General features: G+C 35.1%; 1 protein-coding gene across 4 annotated transcripts in view; it reads left to right on the top strand.

Moving 5' to 3' along the window:
* The window catches only part of EHBP1 (EH domain binding protein 1), a 491,557-nt gene that overhangs the window by 301,989 nt on the left and 164,595 nt on the right, over window positions 1-24,973 (top strand). For all 4 annotated transcript variants that reach the window (XM_029231704.1, XM_029231706.1, XM_029231705.1 and 1 more), the window contains 2 exons: window positions 2,450-2,690; window positions 13,862-14,051. In XM_029231704.1, coding sequence (XP_029087537.1) covers window positions 2,450-2,690; window positions 13,862-14,051 — 431 coding nt within the window. The remainder of the gene's footprint in view (window positions 1-2,449; window positions 2,691-13,861; window positions 14,052-24,973) is intronic.

Below are 24,973 nucleotides of genomic sequence, written 5' to 3'. Positions count from 1 at the left end.
CTTAGTTAGATTCATGACATTCTGTGCTTCAGTGACCCGTTTAGAAAGTTACTAAATGTATTTGTTAGCTTTTATATGAAATAGTCTCATCTTAAACTCTCCTTTGTTGCTATTCTGTCATCTTCAAATCTTGCTCTATAGTTTGAATACTTTCTTGCTTTTGGTTTTGTAACTGATGAAATTGCTTGGATCAATTTTTGTAATCCTCTACCTGAAAGTAAAAATAAAAATCTTATTTCCATTGACAGGTTTTATCAATTTCTTAAGCATTTGAGACTTGGTATTTGTTAATAAAAAAATTGAATAGGTAAAAACTCTGTAGTCTCTTCTACAGAGAAAAGATAATGCTTCATTTAGATTATTATAAAGATTATAGTGGTGTTTGAGTGTTATCCTGGTCTGACAAAAGATACAGTTACTGAGTCTCTTCTCTAGCATAGGCTGTATTTAAATTCATTTCAGTGTTGATTTATTATGATGTTATGAATTCTCTTTCATACTTTATAATTGCGTCACCATGGTGTACAGAATTTCAATTCAGAGTTATTTTGTTTTATTTATTTTTTCAATATAAAGACAACATAAGTTTTCTGGGCTAATGTCTAAAGTATAAGTAAAAGTAGTTTGATTCTAAAATATAAAAATCATAAATATATGTCAATCAAGAGATTTTTCTAATAATTGGATTAAACTGTTTGAAATGTCACTTATAAAACAGTTATTTTTCTTGAAGATTTTAAAACTGATTTTCTGCCTTCTTCTCCTAGAGTATTTTGTTAGAGTTGCTTGGCATAATTAAAATTACTTTTGAACTGTTCTGTGATTATCGGCTTTTTGAAACTTTTTTCCAATTTGGTTACATACTTATATTAGTAAAATACAAATTTTAAACAGTTTTATTTTACATTCCAGTTTGTTGTTGGTTTTTTTTTTTTTGGCCTCTCCACATGGCTTAGGGATCTTAGTTCCCTGACTAGGGATTGAACCCGGGCCCACAGCAGTGAAAGCACAGAGTCCTAACCGCTGGACCACCATGGAACTCTGCCTTGTTTTTGTTTCAAAATATTAATAAACATAAAAGTAAAAGAAAAAGCCTGGTACTAAGCACTCCATAAGTATTGTCGGAGGACATGACACTGTTGTAGTGCTTTTTGTGCTGTAAAGTCAGAGTTTTATTTTTAAGAGTTCCTTTGTTTTCAAATTGAAATTTGAAATAGTAAAATTTAGAATTTAGTGGAACACATCTATCTGCTTCTCAGTATGATTTTAATGTGGCTCTTTCAACTTCAGAATTCTTGTTATTTCTTTACGTTATTAAATAAGGTATTGATTGGATATGAATTATGTTGAAAAGCCCATTAAAAGCTCTAAAGATTTAAGGACTTGTAGTGTACAGAAACCTGCTCTTTGAAGACTTTACAAAAGCAAATTCAGTGATATATGGTGTATTTTTTATATATCCAGAATGTATTTTCAGATTCCTAAGTGGTCTCTGCTTGTGTAACTACCAAAGACTATTCCAAAATTTAATCCATTTTATGTTCTTTTAAAAACAGAAATTTATGTATCAGTTTGAGACATCAAGCTAGTATAGTGAAATAAATTAAGCAATAATAGGATATTGTACCTCTAAGAAGGTTAAAATTTACAAAATTGGTATACCATAATGCCAACATTAATAGAGATTCCAAGGGCATTAACAATTCAAAGATGCTACTTTGAAGAGCACTATTCCTGGAGAAGTAGACAAAGATCTTAGATATCACATCTTCTGGACTTAGCCCCTCTAAAACTTTTCTTTTTGACAATTTTATGTTTGGTTTTTTTTTTAAACATCTTTATTGGAGTATAATTACTTTACAATGGTATGTTAGTTTCTGCTTTATAACAAAGTGAATCAGCTATACATATACATATATCCTCATATCTCCTCCCTCTTGCGTCTCCCTCCCACCCTCCCTATCCCACCCCTCTAGGTGGTCACAAAGCACCAAGCTGATCTCCCTGTGCTATGTGGCTGCTTCCCACTAGCTATCTATTTTACATTTGGTAGTATATATAAGTCCATGCCACTCTCTCACTTCATCCCAGCTTACCCTTCCCCCTCCCTGTGTCCTCAAGTCCATTCTCTGTGCCTGCATCTTTATTTCTGTCCTGTCCTAGGTTCTTCAGAACCTTTTTTTTTTTTTTTTTAGATTCCATATATATGTGTTAGCATATAGTATTTGTTTTTCTCTTTCTGACTTACTTCACTCCGTATGACAGATTCTAGGTCCATCCACCTCACTACAAATAACTCAATTTCATAAAACGTATTATTGATCTGCACTCTTTCAACCCCATAGAGTTTATTAATTCAAGATTGAGTATTTTTGAGAACACTAAATATATAAGAAAATATCAGATAGTATTAATTTGATTTAATTCATCTTTTGCTATTGTTTTATAGAACAAATCACTGAAACAGTTTCACCTAAAAAACCAGAAGAATCCTTTTATAATAACAGCTATAATCCCTTTAAAGAGGTACAGACTCCACAGTATTTGAACCCATTTGATGAGCCAGAAGCCTTTGTAACTATAAAGGATTCTCCTCCCCAGTCTACAAAAAGAAAAAATATAAGACCGGTGGACATGAGCAAGTATCTCTATGCTGATAGTTCTAAAGCTGAAGAAGAGGAGTTGGATGAGTAAGTACACTTCATTTTGCTCTCATCATATTTTAACTGAAGAGATCTTTCTGTAATATACCTTTAGATGGGTAAAAAGAGGTCTGTCCCTATGTTAATATATAGTTTACATGTTAGTATCTATCTCATCCCCCATCCAAATTTTTACAGTCTTGACCCTCACTCTCCCACCCTCTTCCATATGATTATGTGTGCACCCTAAACTAACAAATGAAGGAAACACGTTCCTGGAATCTCTGGTTAGAATTCCAGTTGTGTCTTCCCACAGCAACCATGTTATAAATGGTACTTAGGTGTTTTTAATCGATTACTGAAGGCATTACACTTCAGTTATGTTATGGGTCTATTGTGGGAACCAAATAATCGTTTATGATATTGATTTGATGAGAAGATTTATTCAAATGCCAAACAATGAGATCATGACATTTATAAATTCGGAATTATCTGCATCTGAGCATTTGAGTCATTATTCTTACCCAAATGAGAGGTTTATTGACCACAAGCTTAGTATATTAATAGTCAGTGTGATTAGGGTTTCTGTTGACTCAAATCTAGATTGGGGATAGGAGGAAGGTATGTTCACATTGTATTCTGGAGTTGCACATTGCAACCCATGTAGCCGCAGACTGTGGCCCTAAGTATGTTTCAAAAGCAACAGTAAAACTTCCAGCCATGCTGGAGTAGCATAGACTAGATATAGCTTTTGTCTTACACAAGTAAAAAACTGAATAAAATGTATGAAACAACAGTTTTCAGACATTGGACACAAATAGCACAGGATCCCTGAGAGAAAAGAAAGGAAGAATGTGAGCCCTACATTTGTCCAAGCTTTATTTATGGGAGAGAATTTCCAACCGCGATTCAGGGAGAGAGAATCTCCCTGCATTGAGGAGGCAGACTTTGGACTTTGGAGGTACTGAGAGGCTAGAACTTGTGGACAGAGTCTCAGAGAGGAACAGCCTACTCATAAAGAGTTTCAGAGATCTGTAGAAAGTTTCTCTTGAGTCTTTAGCTGAGTACTGATCAGAGTACGCATATGAGGAAGTTATTGAGGACAAACAATTAGAACAATCCCTGGAGTTCACCCAGGACTAAGAATAGTTTGGGTTTCCACCAGCCAGAGAGGAAAGACTTCCTAACACATGGGACATCAAGTTGAGTCCTCAGAAGAGTATTGTGCCAGTAGTGGGGGAACAGCCCGAGACTAAAGGCTGTTCTGGGCCTTCCCAGCAAAGATTAAAAGCAGAGCTCAAAAGAACCAAAATGGTTGCACATAACTATCCCACACAAAGCCCCAAAATATTAAAAGGAATACCAAAAAATTAAGCATCCAAAACATAAAATTCACAATGTCTGACAGCCAATCAGAAATTTATCGGGCATGTAAAGAAGCAGGAAGATCTGACTAATAATGAGGAGGAAACTCATTCCTTAGATAGGAATGCAGAAATGGTACAGATGATGGAATTAATAGACAAGTGTGGTAATTTAACTATTATATAAATATACTCCAGATATTTAAGAAAGTCAAAGAAAGCATGAGCATGCAAGACAAAAAAAAAGTCCAAATTCAGTTTATAAAGATGAAATATACAGAATCTGATGAAAAATACACTGGATGGGATTAACGTTAGATACTGCAGAAGGAAGTATTAGTGACCCTAAAGACTTTGCAATAGAAACTCCAGATTAAAACATAAAGTGTGGGGGGGGGCTTCCCTGGTGACGCAGTGGTTGGGAATCTGCCTGCCAATGCAGGGGACACGGGTTTGAACCCTGGTCTGGAAAGACCCCACGTGCCTCGGCGCAACTGAGCCTGTGTGCCACAGCTACTGAGCCTGCGCTCTAGAGCCCTCAAGCCACAGCTACTGAGCCCACGCGCCTAGAGCCATGCTTGCAACAGGAGAAGCCACCGCAATGAGAAGGCCACGCACCGCAACAAAGGATAGCCCCCGCTCACCGCAACTAAAAGAAAGCCTGTGCGCAGCAACAAGGACCCAACGCAGCCAAAAATAAAATAAATAAATAAATAAATTTATTTTTTTTAAAAAAAGACATAAAGGGGAAAAAAATGAACAGAGGATCAGTGGGACAACTTCAAGCAATCTAAAGTAAGTGTAACTGGAATTCCAAAAGGAGAGGAAAGATGAGGGAACAGAAAAAATATTTGAGGAAATAATGGCTAAAAGTTTTAGCAATTAACAAAATATATAAACCTACAGGTCTAAGAAGCTGAATGAACCCCAAAATGAACCACAAGAATGATGAAGAAAACTACTGCCAGGCTTCTCAACAAAAACAATTCAAGTCAGAAGATAGTGGGGTGGTATATAAGTACTGAAAGAAAAAAACCTGCCAACACAAATTTTTATTTCCAGCCCAAAAAAAAAAAAAGTCTAAGTAATGGACATTTCCAGACATGCACGAACTGAGATAATTCATAATTATCAGACTTGCTTTGCAAAAAATATTACAAAGAAGTCCTTCAGGCAGGAGAAAAATGACACTACTTGGAAATTTGGATCTGCACAAAGGAATGAAGAGCACAGGAAATGTCAAATAAATAGTATATATAAAATACATGTCTTATTTTAAAAAATCTCTTTAAAAGATAATTGACTTTAAAGTTTAAATAATAATATATTCTGGGTTTGGGAACAGGGGTAGAAGTAAAACATGACAGTAGTCATACAAAGGCTGAGCGTGGGGAAATTGAAAAATGCTATTTTAAGCTTCTTATACATGTTATTTGAGGATATACAATATTACCTTTTTTTCACAGATGACATATTTATGTAGAAAATCATAAGGTATCTCTAAAAAGTCTACTAGAACTAAAAAGTAAATTTAGCAAGGTTACAGGATACAAGATCAGTATACAAATTCAGATGTATTTCTCAATGGTAACAATTAACTATCAGAAATAGAAAACTCTAAAATACCATATACAAAAGCATCCAAAAAACAAACAAACCAAAACTCAAGCATAAATTTGAACAAGGATGTGCAATGCAATACCTGTATGCTGAAAACAGCAAAAGGTTGCTGAAAGAAAACAATGGAAAGAAATATTACGGCCATGGATTCAAATTGATCTGTAGATTCAGTGCTATCCCAATCAAAATTCTGGAGTATTTTTTTGGTAATAATTGATAAAGCTAATTCTAAAATGTATATAGAAATACAATGGACCTAGAATAGCCAAAACCATTTTGAAACAAAGTTTCAAAACAAAGAACAAAGTTGGAGGACTTATGCTCTCCAGTTTCAAGACTCATTAACCAAGACCTCATGGAATTGGCTTAAAGTAAACATATAGTTAAATGAAAGAGAATATGAAAATCTAGAAGTAGATCCACACATATATTGCTAATTGATTTTTGACAAAAGTAGCACAGGAAGTCAGGCAAGGATAATCTTTACAACAAATGGTGCCAGAACAACTAAAGGTCTATATCCCCCCACCCCTCCAGAAAAGAACTACAGTCCTTACCTCATAACAAATGCAAAAGTTAGCTAAAAATAGATCATACACCTAAAAGTGAAAACTAAAACCCTGGAACTTTTAGAAGGAAGCATAGGAGAAAAATCTTAGTGAACTTGGGGTAGGCAAAAATTTCTTGAACAGAATGCAAAAACCACAGAGTCAAAGGAAAAAAATTATAATTTGGACTTCTTCAAAATTAAACCTTTTTCTCTTTAAAAGACACTTATGAAAATGAAAAGGCATGCCACAGTTTGGCTAAAATTCTTTGCAAAACACCTATCTGGCAAGACTTCTTTCTTTTTTTTTTTTTTTTTTTTTTTTGCGGTACGCGGGCCTCTCACTGTTGTGGCCTCTCCCGTTATGAAGCACAGGCTCAGCGGCCATGGCTCACGGGCCTAGCCGCTCCACGGCATGTGGGATCTTCCCGGACCGGGGCACAAACCCGCATCCCCTGCATCGGCAGGCGGACTCTCAACCACTGAGCCACCAGGGAAGCCCTCTGGCAAGACTTCTATCAAGAATATGTAAAGAACTCTTAACTCAATAATGACAAACTATCTTTTTTAAAGAGGGAAAAGATTTGAACAGACATTTCACAAAAGAAGATGTAAGAATGGCCAATGTGTACACAAAAAGGTGCCCAACATCTTAGTCATCAAGGAAATGCAAATTAAAACCATATAAGATATCACTACACACCAACTTGAATTGCTGAAATTTAAGACTTACTACACCAAATACTGTCAGGGACATGGAGCCACTGTTACTCTCAGAACTCTCAAAGTTCTAAATGGTGAACTATTTTAGAAAACAATTCGGTAGTTTCTTAAAATGTTAAACATATACCTGTCGACCTAGCCGTTCTAATTCTAGGTATTTACCCAAGAGAAATCAAAGTGTATTTCCACAAAAAGATTCGTGCATGAATATTTTAACAGCTTTATTTATCATAATAGCAAGGTATGGGAATAACCCCAGTGTCCATCAATAGGAAAATAGATAAGCAAATTGTGGTATATACATACAGTGGAATACTACTCAGTAATAAAAAACAAACTATGGATACATATAACTGCATGGATTGATCTAAAAATTATTATGCTGAGTGAAAGAAGCCAGACCAAAAAAGAGCATATACTGTATGCTATCCTTTATCTAAAACTCTTGAAAATACAATCTGTTTCGAGAGAAGGCAGATGCATAGTTGCCTGAGATTGGAGGTGGAGGGAGATATGGATTAAAAGGGATACAAGGAAACTTTTGGAGAACTGGAAATGTTTGTAGTCTTGATCGTACTGATGGTTTCACACTTGTATACATATGTAGAAAACTCATCAAGTTATACTTTTTAAATATGTGCCATTTACTGTATTATATGTACATAAAGCTGTTAAAAAAAAGAAAGAAAGAAAACCACAACAATGTTTAAGTTTATTAACAGAAATACTGTGTCACATGAGTGATTCCCAGCCTGGAATTCTTGGGCTTTTAGGTCTGTTTGTTGAAAATAATTGATGTGTAACAGGGGAGATCTACAGAATATTTAACATTTTTTAAAAGCTAAATAATAATTATATGTTTACTTGCAGTGAGGCTATATGGGCCTTTGCTTTCCTTGGAAATACTGAATTTTATCATATTAACATTATTTAGATCTTGGGGAAAATAGTTATTTCTTTCAAAATGCAGTGTAGTAGGAAAGTCTTTCAAAATATGGAATGTATGGGTTGAGAGGGGAATAATAAAAAGGCTCCTTTGATGTATGAAAGTTGGGAACAGTTGCTTTGTGTGAAGGGAGAAATGTCCTCCCTCTCCTGTGCATTGGTCAACTCCCATTTTGAGCAGTATTTTGTTTCTAGGTACTGCATTTTAAAAGGGGGATTGATGATTCAGAGCGTTAACAGTAGAGCAACAGAGTCATTAAAATGTCCAGAAACCACATCAAATGAGCAGTGATCGAGGGCATAGGTACTATTTGACTTAGAAAATAGATGGTTTAAGGGAACTATAATAACCAAGTTCAAATATTTGAAAGACTTGTTTGAAAGAATGAGGTAGTTGACTTGGTTTCTGCTGCTCTGGAACTGCATTTTTGAACCTTTCCTCATTTTACAACACATGGCTAATTACTCTCACATGTGCTACATGCTTCCATGGGCATGGCTAGGTTTTGATAAAACCTAAAAATGTTCTAACCTCCTATAAGTATGGGAATTACATCATAATAATCATCTGATTCCAAACCCAGGTTGAGATCTCAATACTAATTAATAACTATACAGGGGTTGAAAAAGTTTGCTCTACTCTTGCTAAAGTTGTTATATTTGTTTTCTTTTTTTGAATTTATTTTTATTTTTTATACAGCAGGTTCTCATTAGTCATCCATTTTATACACATCAGTGTATACATGTCAATCCCAATCGCCCAATTCATCACACCACCACCCCCACCACCCCCGCCACTTTCCCCCCTTGGAGCCCGTACATCTGTTCTCTACATGTGTCTCAATTTCTGCCCTGCAAACCGGTTCATCTGTACCATTTTTCTAGGTTCCACATATATGCGTTAATATACGATATTTGTTTTTCTCTTTCTGACTTCACTCTGTATGACAGTCTCTAGATCCATCCACGTATATTTGTTTTCTTTGAAATAGCTAATGTGTGATCAAAATAAAATTTCTCATGGGTGGTGTAGGTGCTGAGTAATAGCCACACACCTAGAGTATTTGAATGTAAATGCAAACTTTAAATACAAGCATTCAGTCATTCCAAAATGCATGAATATTACACAACATACACACACCCTCCTCTCTCCTATTAACAAATTAAAGAGACATCCAGTGTTTGCTTAAACTTTTAAAATGCCTTAATAAAAACTAAAATCAGAATGACTAGGTGTTTCCTTTTGACCATTCTTTTTTCCACATGAAAGTCATAGCCTTTACAAAGTTTCCCATGAATAAAGAGCGTTCTAAACTGCTCAATCATCTGAGGTTACCAGAGGTAGTCTATAAACATTCAGCTTTTTTGAAGGAACACATCCATAAATTCTAAAGATTGCTCATCAGCTAATGTCCAGGAAGAACTCTGTGTTACTTACTTGGTATTTCTCATCTTTTTCTCCAAAAGTTTGTAGGTCCAACTTAAGTATCAGAAATCTTCCAGAATTTGTTCTTAACTTCAGTAATAAACTTATGACCTTTCATCAAGTGAAAAGCCTATATGACTCATCTTCCATTACCAAACTCTTCCTGGATCCTCTAACATAAAACTCTCACAAATAAGTAGTGCTGTGTTCTTTGATGTTCTAAAACAACCTTCAGAAACTCAGCATTATCCATCAGCCCCGAGGAGAAAGTGTACACCCTTCAGGGCTTTTAGCACGTGTCCTTTACACTTAGCAACTGTATGGGTTGCTCAGTTTTCTCGTGTTTGGGGGTTAGTTCAGCCATTCTGGTTACGTAGCAAAAGTGAAAACTGAAGGGCAGTAATATTTTTCAAAACATTTATGAAGTGACTTTTGAGCTCCAGCGTGAAATCATTTCTAGTATGGTTGTGTGTCAGTTTCTCAAGGGAAATTGTCGTTGAAGTTTATTCAGGGAAGCTACACGCTCATTTTAATACATTTGTATTGTTTTTTCAAATTGAGAGGAAAAGACTACAGATTTTGTTCCACCCTTGCTTCACTATGTTTGCGAGTACTGTTTCTAATCAACTTTAGTTTTTCTTTCTGTAATTCTTTTTCTTGGATTAATTATATTTTTAAACAATGAATAATGTCATTTAAAGTTATTCTGTCCAGTTTTCCACTTAACATAACTGATGAGTTTTTAGTTCACAGTGAGTTAATGATATAATTAATCTATTACTCAAGTGTACAGTATAAGAATAAAAATAATTCTTGTTTATTCAGAGTGATGTAAGAAGCCTTGAAACAGATTATTCAGATCATAGATGATAACAGAATGTGGAAATTATGCTAATTCCTTAAATAATTTTTTTCTTACTGTTTAAGTATTTTTTTAATGTATTTATCAGAAATTATATAATTCTTGTCATTACAGAGAAGGGAGTACTGTTCATAATCACATATATGTACTATTCCTATTTACTCTTTTTAAAATAGCACTTTTTAAATTGAGATATATGTCACATAACATAAAATGCCACACTGTGAAGTGTACACTTCAGTGGTTTTTAGTTTGTTCACTGTGTCGTGCAACCATTATCATTCTCTAATTTCAGAACATTTTTGTCACCCCAAAAAGAAATCCCATATATATTAGTAGTTAGTTCCAATTAATCCTTTTCCCCATCTCCTGAAAACTACTAATTTACCTTCTCTCTATATGGATTTGACTGTTCTGGATATTTCATATACATGGAAGTATATCCGGTTCACTCTTAGAGAGTAGGAAATTAAGTTTTAGTTAGAAATCTCTGATCTAGATGGAGGATCATTTAAAGCCCTTGTAAGTAGAGGCTTCTTGTCCTTATTATGATTTAGTACCTAACCAGTGGTGCCTAGAACACTGTTGTCTCACAGGTGGCTTGCAGGCCTGCAGAGATACTGATTCCCCTAGTATTCTTGGCTGTCAGGCATGGTCTGGGGCAGCTGGAGTCCTTGGTACCTTCAATTTCCAGCAGCTTCCTATGTTCACTCTAGCATAGCATACAAATTTCATTTTTACTACATGTCATACTGTAAAATGGATTGAGAAACACAGCTCTAATTGTTTCAAGAAAATGTCCATTTTGTTATGTTTCTAGTATTTATTATGAGCCTCAGGAACCAACTTTGGAAATTAGTTTATCTGAGCTTTTCTACTTGCATTTACCTTCAATGTATAAAGAATACCAATATTCAGGTGGTTAGAGGGAGGCAGAGAGACATGAAGAAAAAGGACGGTATCTAGATATCTTTGTTATACATGCTAGATAAGTTTTATAAAAGTTTCATGCAACTTAGTATTGTAAATTCAATTATATAAAGCATACTGAAAAAATTGCCTGTATAAGGAATTCTGTCATTTTTTTCTCTGTTAGGCACAGATCCTTCTGTAATAGAAATATCTATCCTCTAACACTTCTAAGTTTTTTTTTAAAAACTAACCATACTTATATGACAAATTAATAATGAATATTGTAGCAGCTACCGTCTTACAAACGACTGTGGAAATTTGTTATAAAGAGGTGTAACCAGGAATAATTTTTTAAAATATCACCCAAATAGTTCACATGATTCAATTAATTCATTTAGATTGTAGTGGGTTTGTTCAGTCCTGAAACATTTAACATCAGTTAAGCAAATAGTAAGTTTTGAGGGGGAGAGGGGAGATTTTTTTCTTTTCTGAGTTTTAGAGTTAAAAAAAATTTTTTTAGCCCATTTCTTTATTTTTACCTCCCTTTGAACTACTCTTAGAGTTTGAAAAATAACTCTGCAAGGCCTGAGCAGAGGTGAGAGAGATTCTGAGGCTATATCCCCAGCTCAATGGGAAGAAGTCACAAGACACTAACTGTTGAAATGAGTACAGAGTGAGAGTGACATCACAAGTATGGTATATTTCCCCTCTCTGGTCTAGATACACTTGGTCCCCTGAGTCTTGTGAGAGCTGACTGACTTTAGGCAGAGATGTAGATACTTCGTTATTGGTTCTAAATGAATCTGGTACTGTTACAGTTAAAAGAATATGCATAACTGAACACAGAAGGCTATCACCAGTACAGACTTTATATAACTAAGTGGAGTTCCCTTGGTATAATTATTATGTTTGGGTGATCTGGTTCTTAGCTTTGCAGACTCAGAAATTCTCTTGTTACTATGCATAAAGATATTGAATTCTAGGGAACAGACTGGTGTTGGGAAAAAAAATGCAACAAACAAATAATAGCCAGAATAAAAGTTTATTACTGTGTAACAGGAAGAATAATCATCATAAACACCAGATACTTGTGTTTACGGATAAGTAACTAGAAAAATATCTACTCATAAAGGGAGTTAACAAGGAAGATTTTCTGCCTGGGCTAGACTCAGGTAGAGAAAAAAGAAGACTTCCCTAAGAAGTTATAAGCATAGGCCTACCTTCATGTGGATTTGACGCTATGCTGGCAGGATGATCTGGGAACCCCCAAGCCAAGAAAGTGAGAAACAAAGTGGCTCCTAAACTGCTTGGCAAATGCAAGCATGAAACACTCTGAACAGAGGGACTCCCAGCAACTACACAAGATTTCCTCAGATCAAGTCCTGAACTCACAATCTAGAATTACAAAATACACAAGGAAATAGTTTACTAAGAGAAAGAGTCAGGAGACAAAAGAAACACAAGGATTATAAATCCAAGGAATTCAAATGATAGATTTATCAGATAGAGACTATAAAGTAAATATGTATAAATGATTAATGACTCAGATCTTTTGTACCTAAGGTATTATACACACAGCCATATGAAGAAATATGCTTATGAAATTAAAAATTCGTGGAGAATTGAACATTAAATTAGACACAGATGAAAAGTGAAGAAGTTGACTGGATTATAGATGTGAAGGAATTATCCAGAATGTAGTACAGGAGAAATAAAAACTTGTAAAAATATGAAGGAGAGAGGTAATTCAACATATATTTAATATGATTTTCTAGAGAAGAGAATAGAGAAAATAAAGAAGAGGCTATCAAAGATATAATGGCTGATAATTTTTCAGAACTAGTGAAACACGTGAATCTCCAGACACAGGAGATTCAAGGACTCTGGAACAGGATAAACTTAAAAGAAATACACACTTAGACATGTTCTAGTAAGATTGCTCAAAACCAGAAATAAAGAGATCTTAATCTTAGGCAGCAACCAGAGACAAAAGATGACTTACAAAAGAGCAATATTAAACCAACAGGGGGCTAATATTTCAAAGTGCTGAGATGAGTTAACTAACAACTAGAATAAACTACCCAGCTAAACTATCATTTAAGTTTGAGGCTGAAATGAAGACATTTTCAATGCCTGGAAGAATTTGCTATTAAAGGAACCTCACTGGGGCTTCCCTGGTGGCGCAGTGGTTGAGAGTCCGCCTGCCGATTCAGGGGACGTGGGTTCGTGCCCCGGTCCAGGAAGATCCCACATGCCGCGGAGCAGCTAGGCCTGTGAGCCATGGCCGCTGAGCCTGCGCTCCTCAACGGGAGAGGCCACAATAGTGAGAGGCCCGCGTACCGCCAAAAAAAAAAAAAAAAAAAGGAACCTCACTGAATGAACTTCTAAAAGATGGTCCCTAATGGGAAGGGAATTTAACACAGAGGAAGAGAAGAAATTCAAGAAAAAAAAAGTTTGGTGAGGGAGCATAAAAAAAAAAAATCAATGTTTTCTCATCTTATTTCCTCTTCTGTGGGTGTGGAGAATATGTAGGATTTACTCTTATTACAAACATTTACCCAAGGGTCTGTATATAGCAGAGCTGAGTATGACTTTGTATTTTAAAGATTTAAAAATACTTTTTAAAAGGGAAAGTTTTATTGTTAATGATTAACAAAAGATTGAAAGTGCCTATTTCCAGATTGTAAGTTATCATTGGTTTGGGTTTTTCCTTATCATTTTCAGTATGTTCTAGTTTTATAAATGAAAATATTATGATATTTTAATTGGGAGTAAACTACTCTTATAAAGACATTTAACAATAATTCTTCTTTCATTTAGATCAAATCCTTTTTATGAACCTAAACCAACTCCTCCTCCAAATAATTTGGTAAGTCCAGTTCAAGAACTGGAAACTGAAAGGAGAGTAAAAAGAAAAGTCCCGGCCCCACCAGCCATCTCACCAAAGACAGGAGGAGTAAATGAAAACACAGTTATGTCTGCAGGAAGAGATCTCTCCACTTCTCCTAAGGTAGGAGTTTAATCTTAGTAAAACATGTATTAGTGTTTGCTTGTTTTCCCCATGCAATTTAATTCAAATTAAGAAAAGTCATTATTAGCTATTTTTGATGATATAAAAGTAAAATATAAGTAAATCCATTATACTGCAACATTGTATATACGTTTGGGAGTCTGTAAATTTATGGTACAGTATGGATTGGATAGTTTGGGTTAAGATTTGTTTTTAAAATGCTGTCTTGAAATCAGAGGAAGAAAGGCGTTAGGATTGTAGCATTGGTGCTTTGAAGAAAGGATACTTTAAAACATCTAGGCATGAGAAACAGCTTACTCTAATACAGAGGAAGACGTAGAAATCATCTTTTGATAAACGTACTAGAAAGATTGAGGCTCAGTGCAGAGAAATACTTTGCCAAAGAATATCAGTATTGTCATTTTGGTTTATGTCAGATTACAGTTTTGGCCTTATTGTCATTCTTTTTTAGAAATATTAATGGATAATAACTTCATGGAAAGGTGAAGCACAGTGTTGAAACAAAGTCTGAAGCTTTTAAATGGTTTGACTGCAAATAGTATATCTTTCATGTGTAAGCTAGAGATGTTGGATTTAGCAAGTTTTTTTAGGTAAATAACTCATGACCATACTCATGAGTGTTTTGTTGTTGGTGTTGTCACCATATAACATTATTTAATTCTCACAGGTAGTTAGGGGGGAAGTGAGATGAACTTGACCTCAGAGGGATAAAGATCACGGGTTCCCCAGCCAGTAGACAGGATTGGAACTGGCATTTCCATTAATTATGTGCTATCTGGACCATATTCCACTTCAGGTGCTGGGCTGCTGCTTTTCTCAAGGGCATCAAGTTTCAGTAGTTCCTCTTGGATTTTATAGTTCATTCTGTGGCTTTCATTAAATGCCAGAGTTCTGAAATAGTTTATTTGTTTGCTTTTATTTTCGCTGTTTCAGAGGGAGAGTGAGTGAGTTCACTGAGGTCCTCACTCTGCCATTCTAGAAGTCAGTCTACAGGTGTGTTTTTATACCAGCTGCTTTTTAACTGTGTGAAACTTTAGGAGGAGCAATTAGGACTAAATTCTGCCTTGCTGTTGTCTAGGGAAAGTGGAGGTGGGGTCTATAAATGAAAGCAGCAGATAGTAGAAATATAAAGCAAAGGAGAGGGTCAATTCCTATACCCATGAGAGCAAAAATAAAGAGTAACTGAGGCATTAGTCAAAATCAAGAAGCTATGTAGGAGCTTTATCCATTCTAACCATCAAGAATGCCTACACCTGTCCCTTGTTTCCCTGAATCTCTGCTCGGTTGCCTACTCCCTGCCCCATCCCCCTTCTGTAGTCCATTGGATTTTGAAGCTAATCATGAAATCCTAATCCCTTTATAGGGGAATGGAAAGGGACTTAACAGTACTTTATTATGTGCCAGGCAATGTTCTATTACTTCATTTGATCAGAACAGCCTGAGAAATACATACCATTATCTCCTTTTTACATATGAGAAACTGAACTTTAGTTAAGTAACTTGCTCAAAGTGATAAAACTAGTATTGACAGTGCCAGGATTAAAATTGAGGTCTTTTGAGTCTAAAACCCATGTCTCCCATTGTGCTGTTCTATGTCTAGAGAGGTATTTCCAGTTCCAAGTTGGAACTCTAAATTCTGTTTTCCATAGAAACATGGTTACACACGGTGATTAAGTTCTGTTGTAGAAAAGTATAACAGCTATTTTTTATATGATTTTGAGGATAGTGTTCCATTGTAGACACATTGTGGAATAAATGATGTTTGTGGAGAAAGCTGAGCATTTTACCACCATGCTTCTCTTAGAAAATGCCTCATCATGTTCAGACACAGACAGTAGAAACACAGTCAGTCATATGCACAGTAATCTGCTGATCTGGAAGTTAGTTTGGATAACTCAACTATGTGAAACACAACTGTCAAAGATTACTTTAAAAAAGATTGCTGGGCTTCCCTGGTGGCGCAGTGGTTGAGAGTCCTTCTGCCAATGCAGGCAACGTGGGTTCGTTCCCTGGTCCGGGAAGATCGCGCATGCCGCAGAGCGGCTGGGCCCGTGAGCCATGGCCGCTGGGCCTGCGCATCCAGAGCCTGTGCTCCGCAACGGGAGAGGCCACAACAGTGAGAGGCCGGCGTACCGCAAAAAAAAAAATAAAGATTGCTGATATATTATTAAATGAAAAAACAAAGTGCATAACAGAGTATAGTATGATAGCTTCTGTATACATAAAGTTTTATTTAAAAGGCTTTATTCACACATATATATAGACACACATACACACTCATATACCTTATGGAAGGAATCACAAGTAACTTAATAGGGGTTACATTTGAGGAGAAAGGTCTTGGTGTAATGGTGAGTATGCACAAGATTGAAGAAGCCATTTCTTTTCCTTTTTTATCTTTCTATGTTGTTTAAATTTTTTAACTTTATAAATGTTTTTCTTTTCTTTTTGTTTGTTATACTCAGAGGTTACTGAGTAATGAGATCATGGATCTTTTTTGTTGTTGCCTTTTGTGCAAGATACCAGATGACATTTCCCCCAAAAAATTCATCCTTCAGAATAGAGGAAGTCACTCTTAGATTTGACCAGTGGTATTAGTTTGGGGGTGGCCTGGGGTTCCATCAGACACCTCAGTGTTGTGCACTGGAAACCAGGTATAGAGGCTTAGCAGCAGGTCACTAGGCCCACTGTTCCACTTCCATGGCACAAACCTTTTTATTTTTTATATTTATGTAAGATTTCATTTGGAAAAAAAAAAAAATGGACCGTTGCCAAACCAAAAAAGAAAAAAGAAATTGGAAGCTACTAACTGCACAATTATGTATGAGATAAGGAAGAAGGTTAGAATCAATTGTATACTGACAATGATAAAAGATGATAAATGACAGCTGAGAAAGCACAGTGGTATGGGGCTTATTCATCATAGGAATAGACCTGTATATATATCCAAGTAGTCCTGAAGACTTTGCAGTATTAAAGCTTAGTAAAATAATTGACCATTTTGTCTACATGAGAGTCTTATTATGCTTTGTGTACAATATTCTGTTTAGGAAAGCAGGAAAGTGTCATAAAAATATTTCCATTAAAATTAGAGTTCTGATGCTTAAAAAGGTATGCTTCTTGGTCAGTTATTCTCCTTATTTGTAAACTGAAAAGGAGGCAATAGGTCAAATAAAGCTTTTGAAAAAAAAACAGACTCAAATTTTAGTTGAATCATAAAAGGATATTTACACCACAGTTGTTTTAGATAACAAAATGCCAAACTGCACTCAATGGCAATTGACTGCAGAGGCTATTCAGTGTCATAGAACAAGTGCTTAGCCAGATGATTAATTTCCCCCACCTGTCACCTGAAGCTACTTATTTTTAAGAAAATTTATGAAGAAGAACCAAGACCAGGATTTAAACAAAGAGATAATTTTATTTACAATATTTACAGTATTGTAAATTAAATTCAAACTACCCCCCTAAAGGCAATTAAAGACCCCTCACTGGTATAGATCGACATAAACTCCTCACTTTAGACCATTGATTTCTGCATTTGTAAAATGAGAAGACCATGAAACTTTTTAAGACAACTTAGGACAAAAGACCAATATTTAGGGAAGTAACCTGACATTCAGAGCACAAGCATGCAATAAAATAAAATGATAAATTAGGCTCAATGGTGGCTGATCACCATTTACTGACTGTGAATATAAGTTAATAAGTATATAACTCTGAACTCCTAGATATGATTCATGCAATTTAGTATAAAGGGCAAGTCAGGTTATAAGAGCTTAGGAACATAAGTGAAATTGTTGCCAAATACATCTGCAAAGGTATATATTAAGCACTGTATACCTAATTCCATAAAAATCACAATATTAACAGCCAACTATCAATGACAATAAAGATTTCACAAGAGTTACACTTAAGCTTATGATAATATGGAGAGGAGTCTCCCTGCACATTCAGTGATGAAATGAGCCTGGTCACATGGAGAAGGGCTCACTCAAAGATCCTGATTAGTACAGTTCTAGTGATTGACCATGATACTTCTGTCCACTTACTCCATCTCTAAAAGTGGAAACCTCATTCATACCTCAAGACCCAGCTAAGTGACTCAAGCCCTCACTCATATTGTTACCTCTTTCTAGAAAGCGCTGGTAGAGACCCAAGTTTTATACTTGGATGTTTTTGAGTACAGATTGCAGAAACTGTGAGAAGCCCAGGGTAAACCAAAGTCAGAATTACACACAGTAGTCCCCTTGATTGATTCTACCAGCAATTTCAAACCACAAAGCAAACACCCTTTTCAGTTTTTATACATAAAGGCCTCCTTCTAGAATGTTCTTTACCTCCATTTCTGTCTGTGCAAAACTGTGCACAATGGTGCCTATGGGCCATTCATGCTGAAATACAATAAGCACACAGCCAAACTATTAATTTCCTCACATGTAAGTTGAAAATGCCTCACATCTTCCAAAGAAAATCATTAAAAGATGCAGATCAAAATTTAATTGAATACAATAGTTTATAAAATAAAATGCTACACTACATTCAGTGGTAGCTTGCAGAGGGTGAGATAAGGGTAAGCTTAACTTACCTGTAAAGTTTTTATTTACTGGAATACCTTACTTACCAGAATACCCTGTTCCTCAATAATACAGAATAAATAGGGCACAGCTGTATGTATCACCTGTTCTATTGGTTAGTATTCTTTTGGTTATGACTAATAGAAACAAGCCATTTTGTTGATTTTTTTTTTCTTAAGCAAAAAGAATAACTTATTATGAATACACAAGGAACTTTTTGCAGAACTGTAGGTAGAAGACACAGCTGGTTCTTTCAGACTGCAAAGGGCTTTTAAGTCAGTTACTGCTACTGTGCATTTGTCAGATTTGCCCCATTTGTGCACCAGGGCTGAGATTAGAGTTGAGGCAAGGCAGTGCCTAGAGCATAAGATTTAAGGAGGCATTCACTTTTAGGGTGGTGCAGATGCAGAGTCTCATTTGCACCCCCTGTGAAGAAGTGTCTCCTTAAATTTTGTGCCCCAGGAGCCTCTCTTGCCTTGCCCTAGTCAAGGCCCTACAGTGCACATGTCCAAATATATTTTAGAATTGACATTGTAGGTGCCAAAAAAAAGTTTCTCAATAACCTCACCAGTAATTCTGTGCTCTGAAAACGACCATACCTTTTCAGACAACATTGTGTTAACGCAGTAAACTGATTTTGAAGGGAATACTATTCAACTTTTGATAGCTTGGGTTTTTTGTTTGTGGTTTTTGTTTTTTGTTTTTGCATTCTACCATACTGTTTCTAGACTTCTTTCTGCTCAGTTGCAGAACTTGCCTCTTGATTTTTCTGACTGTATTCAGTGGAAGAGATAAAATGTTACATTTTGCTTAAAGAAACAAACCATGATTAGGGTGCTTGCCTTTTGAAACAAATTTTGTAGAGTAATTAAGTGTGATTTTGAAAGGTTGGTCTTTTATATCGCTATATTCCAGAGTAACTAAATAGGTGCCTGTTACAGTTTTCCAGTTGAGGATTGGGAAAAGAAGTGCCACCACATAGAAAAAGAACCTGAATAAGGTAAATAATTTGAGCACGTTAATGACTCAGTTTGGCTTGTTTGCTAAAAGCTTTATAAAGGCTAAGGAGTTAGCAATAAATGGTGAATTGAGTGTTATTGATGTATATTGTCAGGATCATTTTAGGGTACATTACTGATGATAAATGTGAATGAAGCACTGATTAGCTCATCCTTTACTGCATGAAGAGGAGGAATATATTTAGAGCACTTGAACAGATTCACACAAACTATGACAGAACCCTTCAGTTCCCAGTATTGGATAAATTTCACTCCATAATAATAAGAAACAAACAAAAAAAAGAAAGAAAGAAAAGACCCTCAACAGCGTGCACAGCAGGGCCAGGACTAGGGTGAGGCAAGAGAGGCAACTAGGGTGCATAATTTAAGGAGCCACTAACTCTCAGGGTAATCCAAGTGTAAACATGGCAGTTGTTTAAACCCCAGAGTTAGTGTCTCCTTAAATTTTGGCAATAGATGGCTGATTGATAAGTGGACACTTACAATGTTATGTGTGAACCTGAAAATGAGTGCCTCCTTACATTTTGTAAATAAATAAAATAAAATAAACTGGTCAAGAAAAGGGGACTGATCCTAGCATCAGAGCAAATGACCTTCTGTAAAACAAACTTAGCACAGAAACAAAAGTTTTTTTAAAAAGAACTTCTAATCAGTATTTTTAGTGTGACTTGTTTGGACATTCTACTAATGAATTAATAAACAAGGGCAAGTACCAAAAATAATGATCTGAGACAAAAAATTAATTACGGGTGAATCTAGATTAATAATATATGGGTTTTTATTGTACTATATTTGCAACTTTTCTGTAGATTTGAAAATTTTCCCCCCAAAATAGTAAAAAGTAATCATTTGAGAATAGGAAAGATCTCTTGGACATGAAAAAACATAATTTTCTAATTTTAAACTTATAAACAACTGATAGTATATTGCAGAACATCAAATTAATGAGTTAGAAAACAAACTTGAAAATTCTCTTTAGAATTCAAGGTGAAAAGATGAAGAGGTTAAAATTCTGGGAGGAAAAATAAAGAATAGAGTCAGGAGATTCACTATATTTATAGTAGGGTTATAGAAATAAGAATAAAAAGAGGGAAATAATTTACCAAAGACAGAGAAAAGAATTTATATGAGCCAGAGAAAGATTTGAGTCTTAGATTAAAAGCACTCACAAGGGGCTTCCCTGGTGGCGCAGTGGTTGAGAGCCTGCCTGCCGATGCAGGGGACCGTGCCCCGGTCCAGGAGGATCCCTGAGCCTGTGCTCCGCAATGGGAGAGGCCACAACAGTGAGAGACCCGCGTACCGCAAAAAAGCACTCACAAGTACCAGGCAAGATGAATGGAATGAGATCCAAACCTAGACATATTCCAATAGTACTTTTAAATTTCAAAGGCAGGTTACCTACAGAGGGAAGATTTTACTATCAGATGCTTTTATAACATTAAATGCTGGAGACAGTGGAGCATGTTTACATAATTAAAAAGAATAAATATCTGTAAAAGGTTTGAAACACATCAAATATATAAAAACTCATGATTTTGTAATGTTAATACCAAAATAGTTGACTTTTGAAGTTGCTATGACACCAACTCATTATTGTGTAAATTGATAAATAAAGGAAAAAGATCAAGTACTCATCTTGACTTTTCTCTATAAAATGTATTTCAAGATAATTAAATAGTTGTTGAGGGAAAGTTCTTCCCCATAGAACAATTCTAGCTATGAAATACAGATAGACTGATATCATTGGAAAACTCACCATTTCATAATCCCTAATGAAATAATGGATCTAGCAACAGTCAGCATGGCTGATAAAATCATTAGTGAAAAGGCTTTATAATAGATGAACGGATCAGGCTGATACTTAACTGTAGTGATCTGCAGTGATCAATCTTTTTTTTTTTTTTTTTTTGCGGTACGCAGGCCTCTCACTGTTGTGGCCTCTCCCGTTGTGGGGCACAGGCTCCGGACGCGCAGGCCCAGCGGTTGTGGCTCATGGGCCCAGCCGCTCCGTGGCATGTGGGATCCTCCCGGACTGGGGCACGAACCCGTGTTCCCTGCATTGGCAGGTGGACTCTCAACAACTGCGCCACCAGGGAAGCCCCTGTAGTGATCAATCTTAATGTAATTAAGAGTAAGACAGTCAGGCATTTTGTGCTTCCTGATACATTGCAATAGCAAGTATATAGGACTACCATAACTATACTTGCCAAAGAATTAAACTGAGATCTAGTCAAGCCACTGGTTATAATAACTACCAGATTACAAGAAATACTGAGTGGTAGAGGAGCATGTTAAATGACACCATGAAGATGAAATCAACCAAAATGGAATGTGGGAAATTCCTTAGTAACTTTTGAACTTGCATCCACTTAATTGCATGTTCTCAAAACAGACAGAACTAACTTTGAAAGAACACAGAAAGAAACAAGTAGTCCATATCATAGTGAGAAATTATAGCACATCTCTCTCTATAATTGATGGAATAGGCCAACTAAAAAATATCAGTAAGATTTAAAGACTCAACAATTTTGACCTCATAAAATACTACACCATAGAATTCATTTCTTTACAGAGACTGACTATATTTTAGGCTCTAAAGTAAATTTTCAACAAACTTAAGAGGGTTGGAATTATGTTTTCTGCCCAAAGTGCAATTAATGTAGAAGTTGATAAAAAAAAAAAAACAATAGCTAGAACAAACCCATATATTTGAAAATTAATATATATACTTTCAAATAAACTATAGGTCAAAGAAGAAATCATAACAAGATAAACTATAAATCCAATGAGAATTTTTGGTTTTACTACTTGATGTGTTGAGGAGGAAGATATTTATAATCAAACTGAACTCCTTTAGTCGTTTCTATGATGGTTTTATGTTTACTTAAACTTCTTGCTTGGCACTGTTTTTTAATACAAGTCCTAATTTGCAAGGCTTGAAGAACAAGCCTGACATGCTTGAACTTGGAGAAGCCTCAAAAACAATCACAGTACAATTGAGTTAATGGAGCAACTAGATATCATAAAATGGCTTAATATTCCTTTTACTGTCTGTTTCCATGGCATTCAAGCAAGAGTTTAGGACATATTTTCAATGGTAGCAGATATTCTTTAACCAGCTTATGTACAGGAGGCCAAACTACTGTGAGATATGTAAACTCTTTAATACCTGGATTAACAGTTGTAATCTAAGGATTAATATATACACTGTATATTGTCTTCATTCGTGCCATTTTCATTAAGGGTGTGTGAGCATATTCTTTGCAAACCTGCGTGTGGTTAGATCGTTACATTAGGTCTTAAGTGTGTAACCCAGGAATCTTTTGTATCCTTTAAAAAAAAAAATTCTAATATCGCTCAACATAGTGCTGCAGAAAGAAGACTTTAAAGTTAGATAAACCCCTCTAATAATGATCTTATTGAAAAGCAAAGCCAATAATTGAAAATACGTTGTGAATAAATTAATAATTCTTTGAGAATGTAAACTTATAAAGTATTTGATACTTTAATAAGTAAGTTTGTAGTACTACTTTACAGTAAAATATATTTCTGTTCTAGTACTAAATTCCACAGTTTGGGACCATTCTCATGCCCAGAATGCCTCGTGAAGCTCAAGAAATAATTGTTTATCTGTACTACATCAGAATTTCTAATTCTAAGATGTATTAATTTGGATAAAAATCCTAAAGCTATTTCTCCACCTCCACCCCCACCAGCAGCAGTCGATGCTATTGAAGTGGAAACTCTTTAGTGTTAATCTGCTTACCTCTTTACTGCTTTGGAAAAGTTAGGTTTTAACATAGCTGGGCTTTTTTTTTTAACAAGGACCATCCACATTTAACTTCTTATATTAAACCTCTTAAGTACACAAAACAGAAGAACCTCAGATAATTGAGTGATTAGTATAAGCAACAGAGTTTATTTTTAATTTTAATAGAAAACAGTTTATTCTTTCATGTACTCACAGTAACTTGAATTATTAAACAGAGATCTTCATTTGGCCCGACTTCAATGTGCACTTAAGATTTTCACACAAGGTAAAAAAGTTTTTTCCATCATATATTGTTCCCCTTATATATATTTGTTTAAAACATGTTAATATTTTTAATTTACTTAACAAAACTTCACCTTATACAGCAGATGTTACCTTCATTTCAGCCCATACTATTCTCACAAATTTAGAATTGACTAAAACAAGTAAAATCTTTTTAATATAGATATTATTTTACTTATTCGCTTTTTTCCCCAGAAAAAGTGTGCTTCCTATAGAACACCTCTAAATTTTTTTGGAGAGAAAAAATTACTTTAAAATACATACTTATTTAATACAACTTGACATACCATGTCCTACGCATTACCAATTCTGTATTTATAATATTTTAATGATGAGGCTTTAGAGTATATATAACCAAAGATGTTACTAGTACATTTCTTAATTTTGAAAATATTAATTCAGACACATGAGAACTTTATAATTTCCATGAGCAGCAACCATAACTTTGATAAACATTAGCCATAAAAAGACATTCATGGAAATTTTTAAAAGATAGTTTTCAATAGAAGTGTCATTTTTATATGACTCTGAAGTCAAGCTTTTAGTTACTCTGAAGGAAGCATCAAAAGTAGTCTTACACTAATTCTTAGCTTCCTAACACCTCAAAAGAAGGCAAAAGCTAAATGAACAGTATAAGGTTTGCCAAATAGTTCAAAATAAAATTTCCTTTGAGTGCCATAATTAAATTATATTTATCATTAAGACATCATTAATAACCTGAGTATTTTCATTATAAGAAATACTCTCATGTAAGTACATTTGTAAAATATTTTTAAAGGGTATAAGATGCTAAAGTGCTGTAAAATAGAATCTGAAAACTTCTCAAGAGTTAACCTCTTTTGATACTGGGTTAGAGACAGCAGTCATTTGGAATGCTACATCAAGCAGTTCAGCAGTACCCATTGCTACTCTTACTACAATATGAACATGAAGTAAAAATAAATTATTTATCCTACTAAAATCATATTATTTATCTTAAAATTTGCCAGGACAAGGGGCAGTGTATTTCCAATAAATATTTGTTAATGATAGGTTAATTGCTTTTGCTTAGGTGAGAAATAAACCAATTCAAAAATGGATGAAACAGAAAACAAAATGGATAATTGTATTTCTTTTTCTAAGAAAGAAGTGTTATATAGAAGTGACTTTCAAAGTTTTTTTTTTTTTTTTGGATGGGGAGGGTGAGGTTAGAGGGAGTCTACTAAACATAAAACATCTTAAAAGACATCTGGGGACATGCCTGTCCTCATG

This window comes from Monodon monoceros, unplaced genomic scaffold, assembly GCF_005190385.1.
Source record: "Monodon monoceros isolate NGI ecotype Baffin Bay Population unplaced genomic scaffold, NGI_Narwhal_1 Super_Scaffold_19, whole genome shotgun sequence".
NCBI classification, from domain to species: Eukaryota; Metazoa; Chordata; class Mammalia; order Artiodactyla; family Monodontidae; genus Monodon; species Monodon monoceros.
Note: the sequence above shows the minus strand (reverse complement) of the source record. Positions and strands in the feature narration are given on the sequence as shown.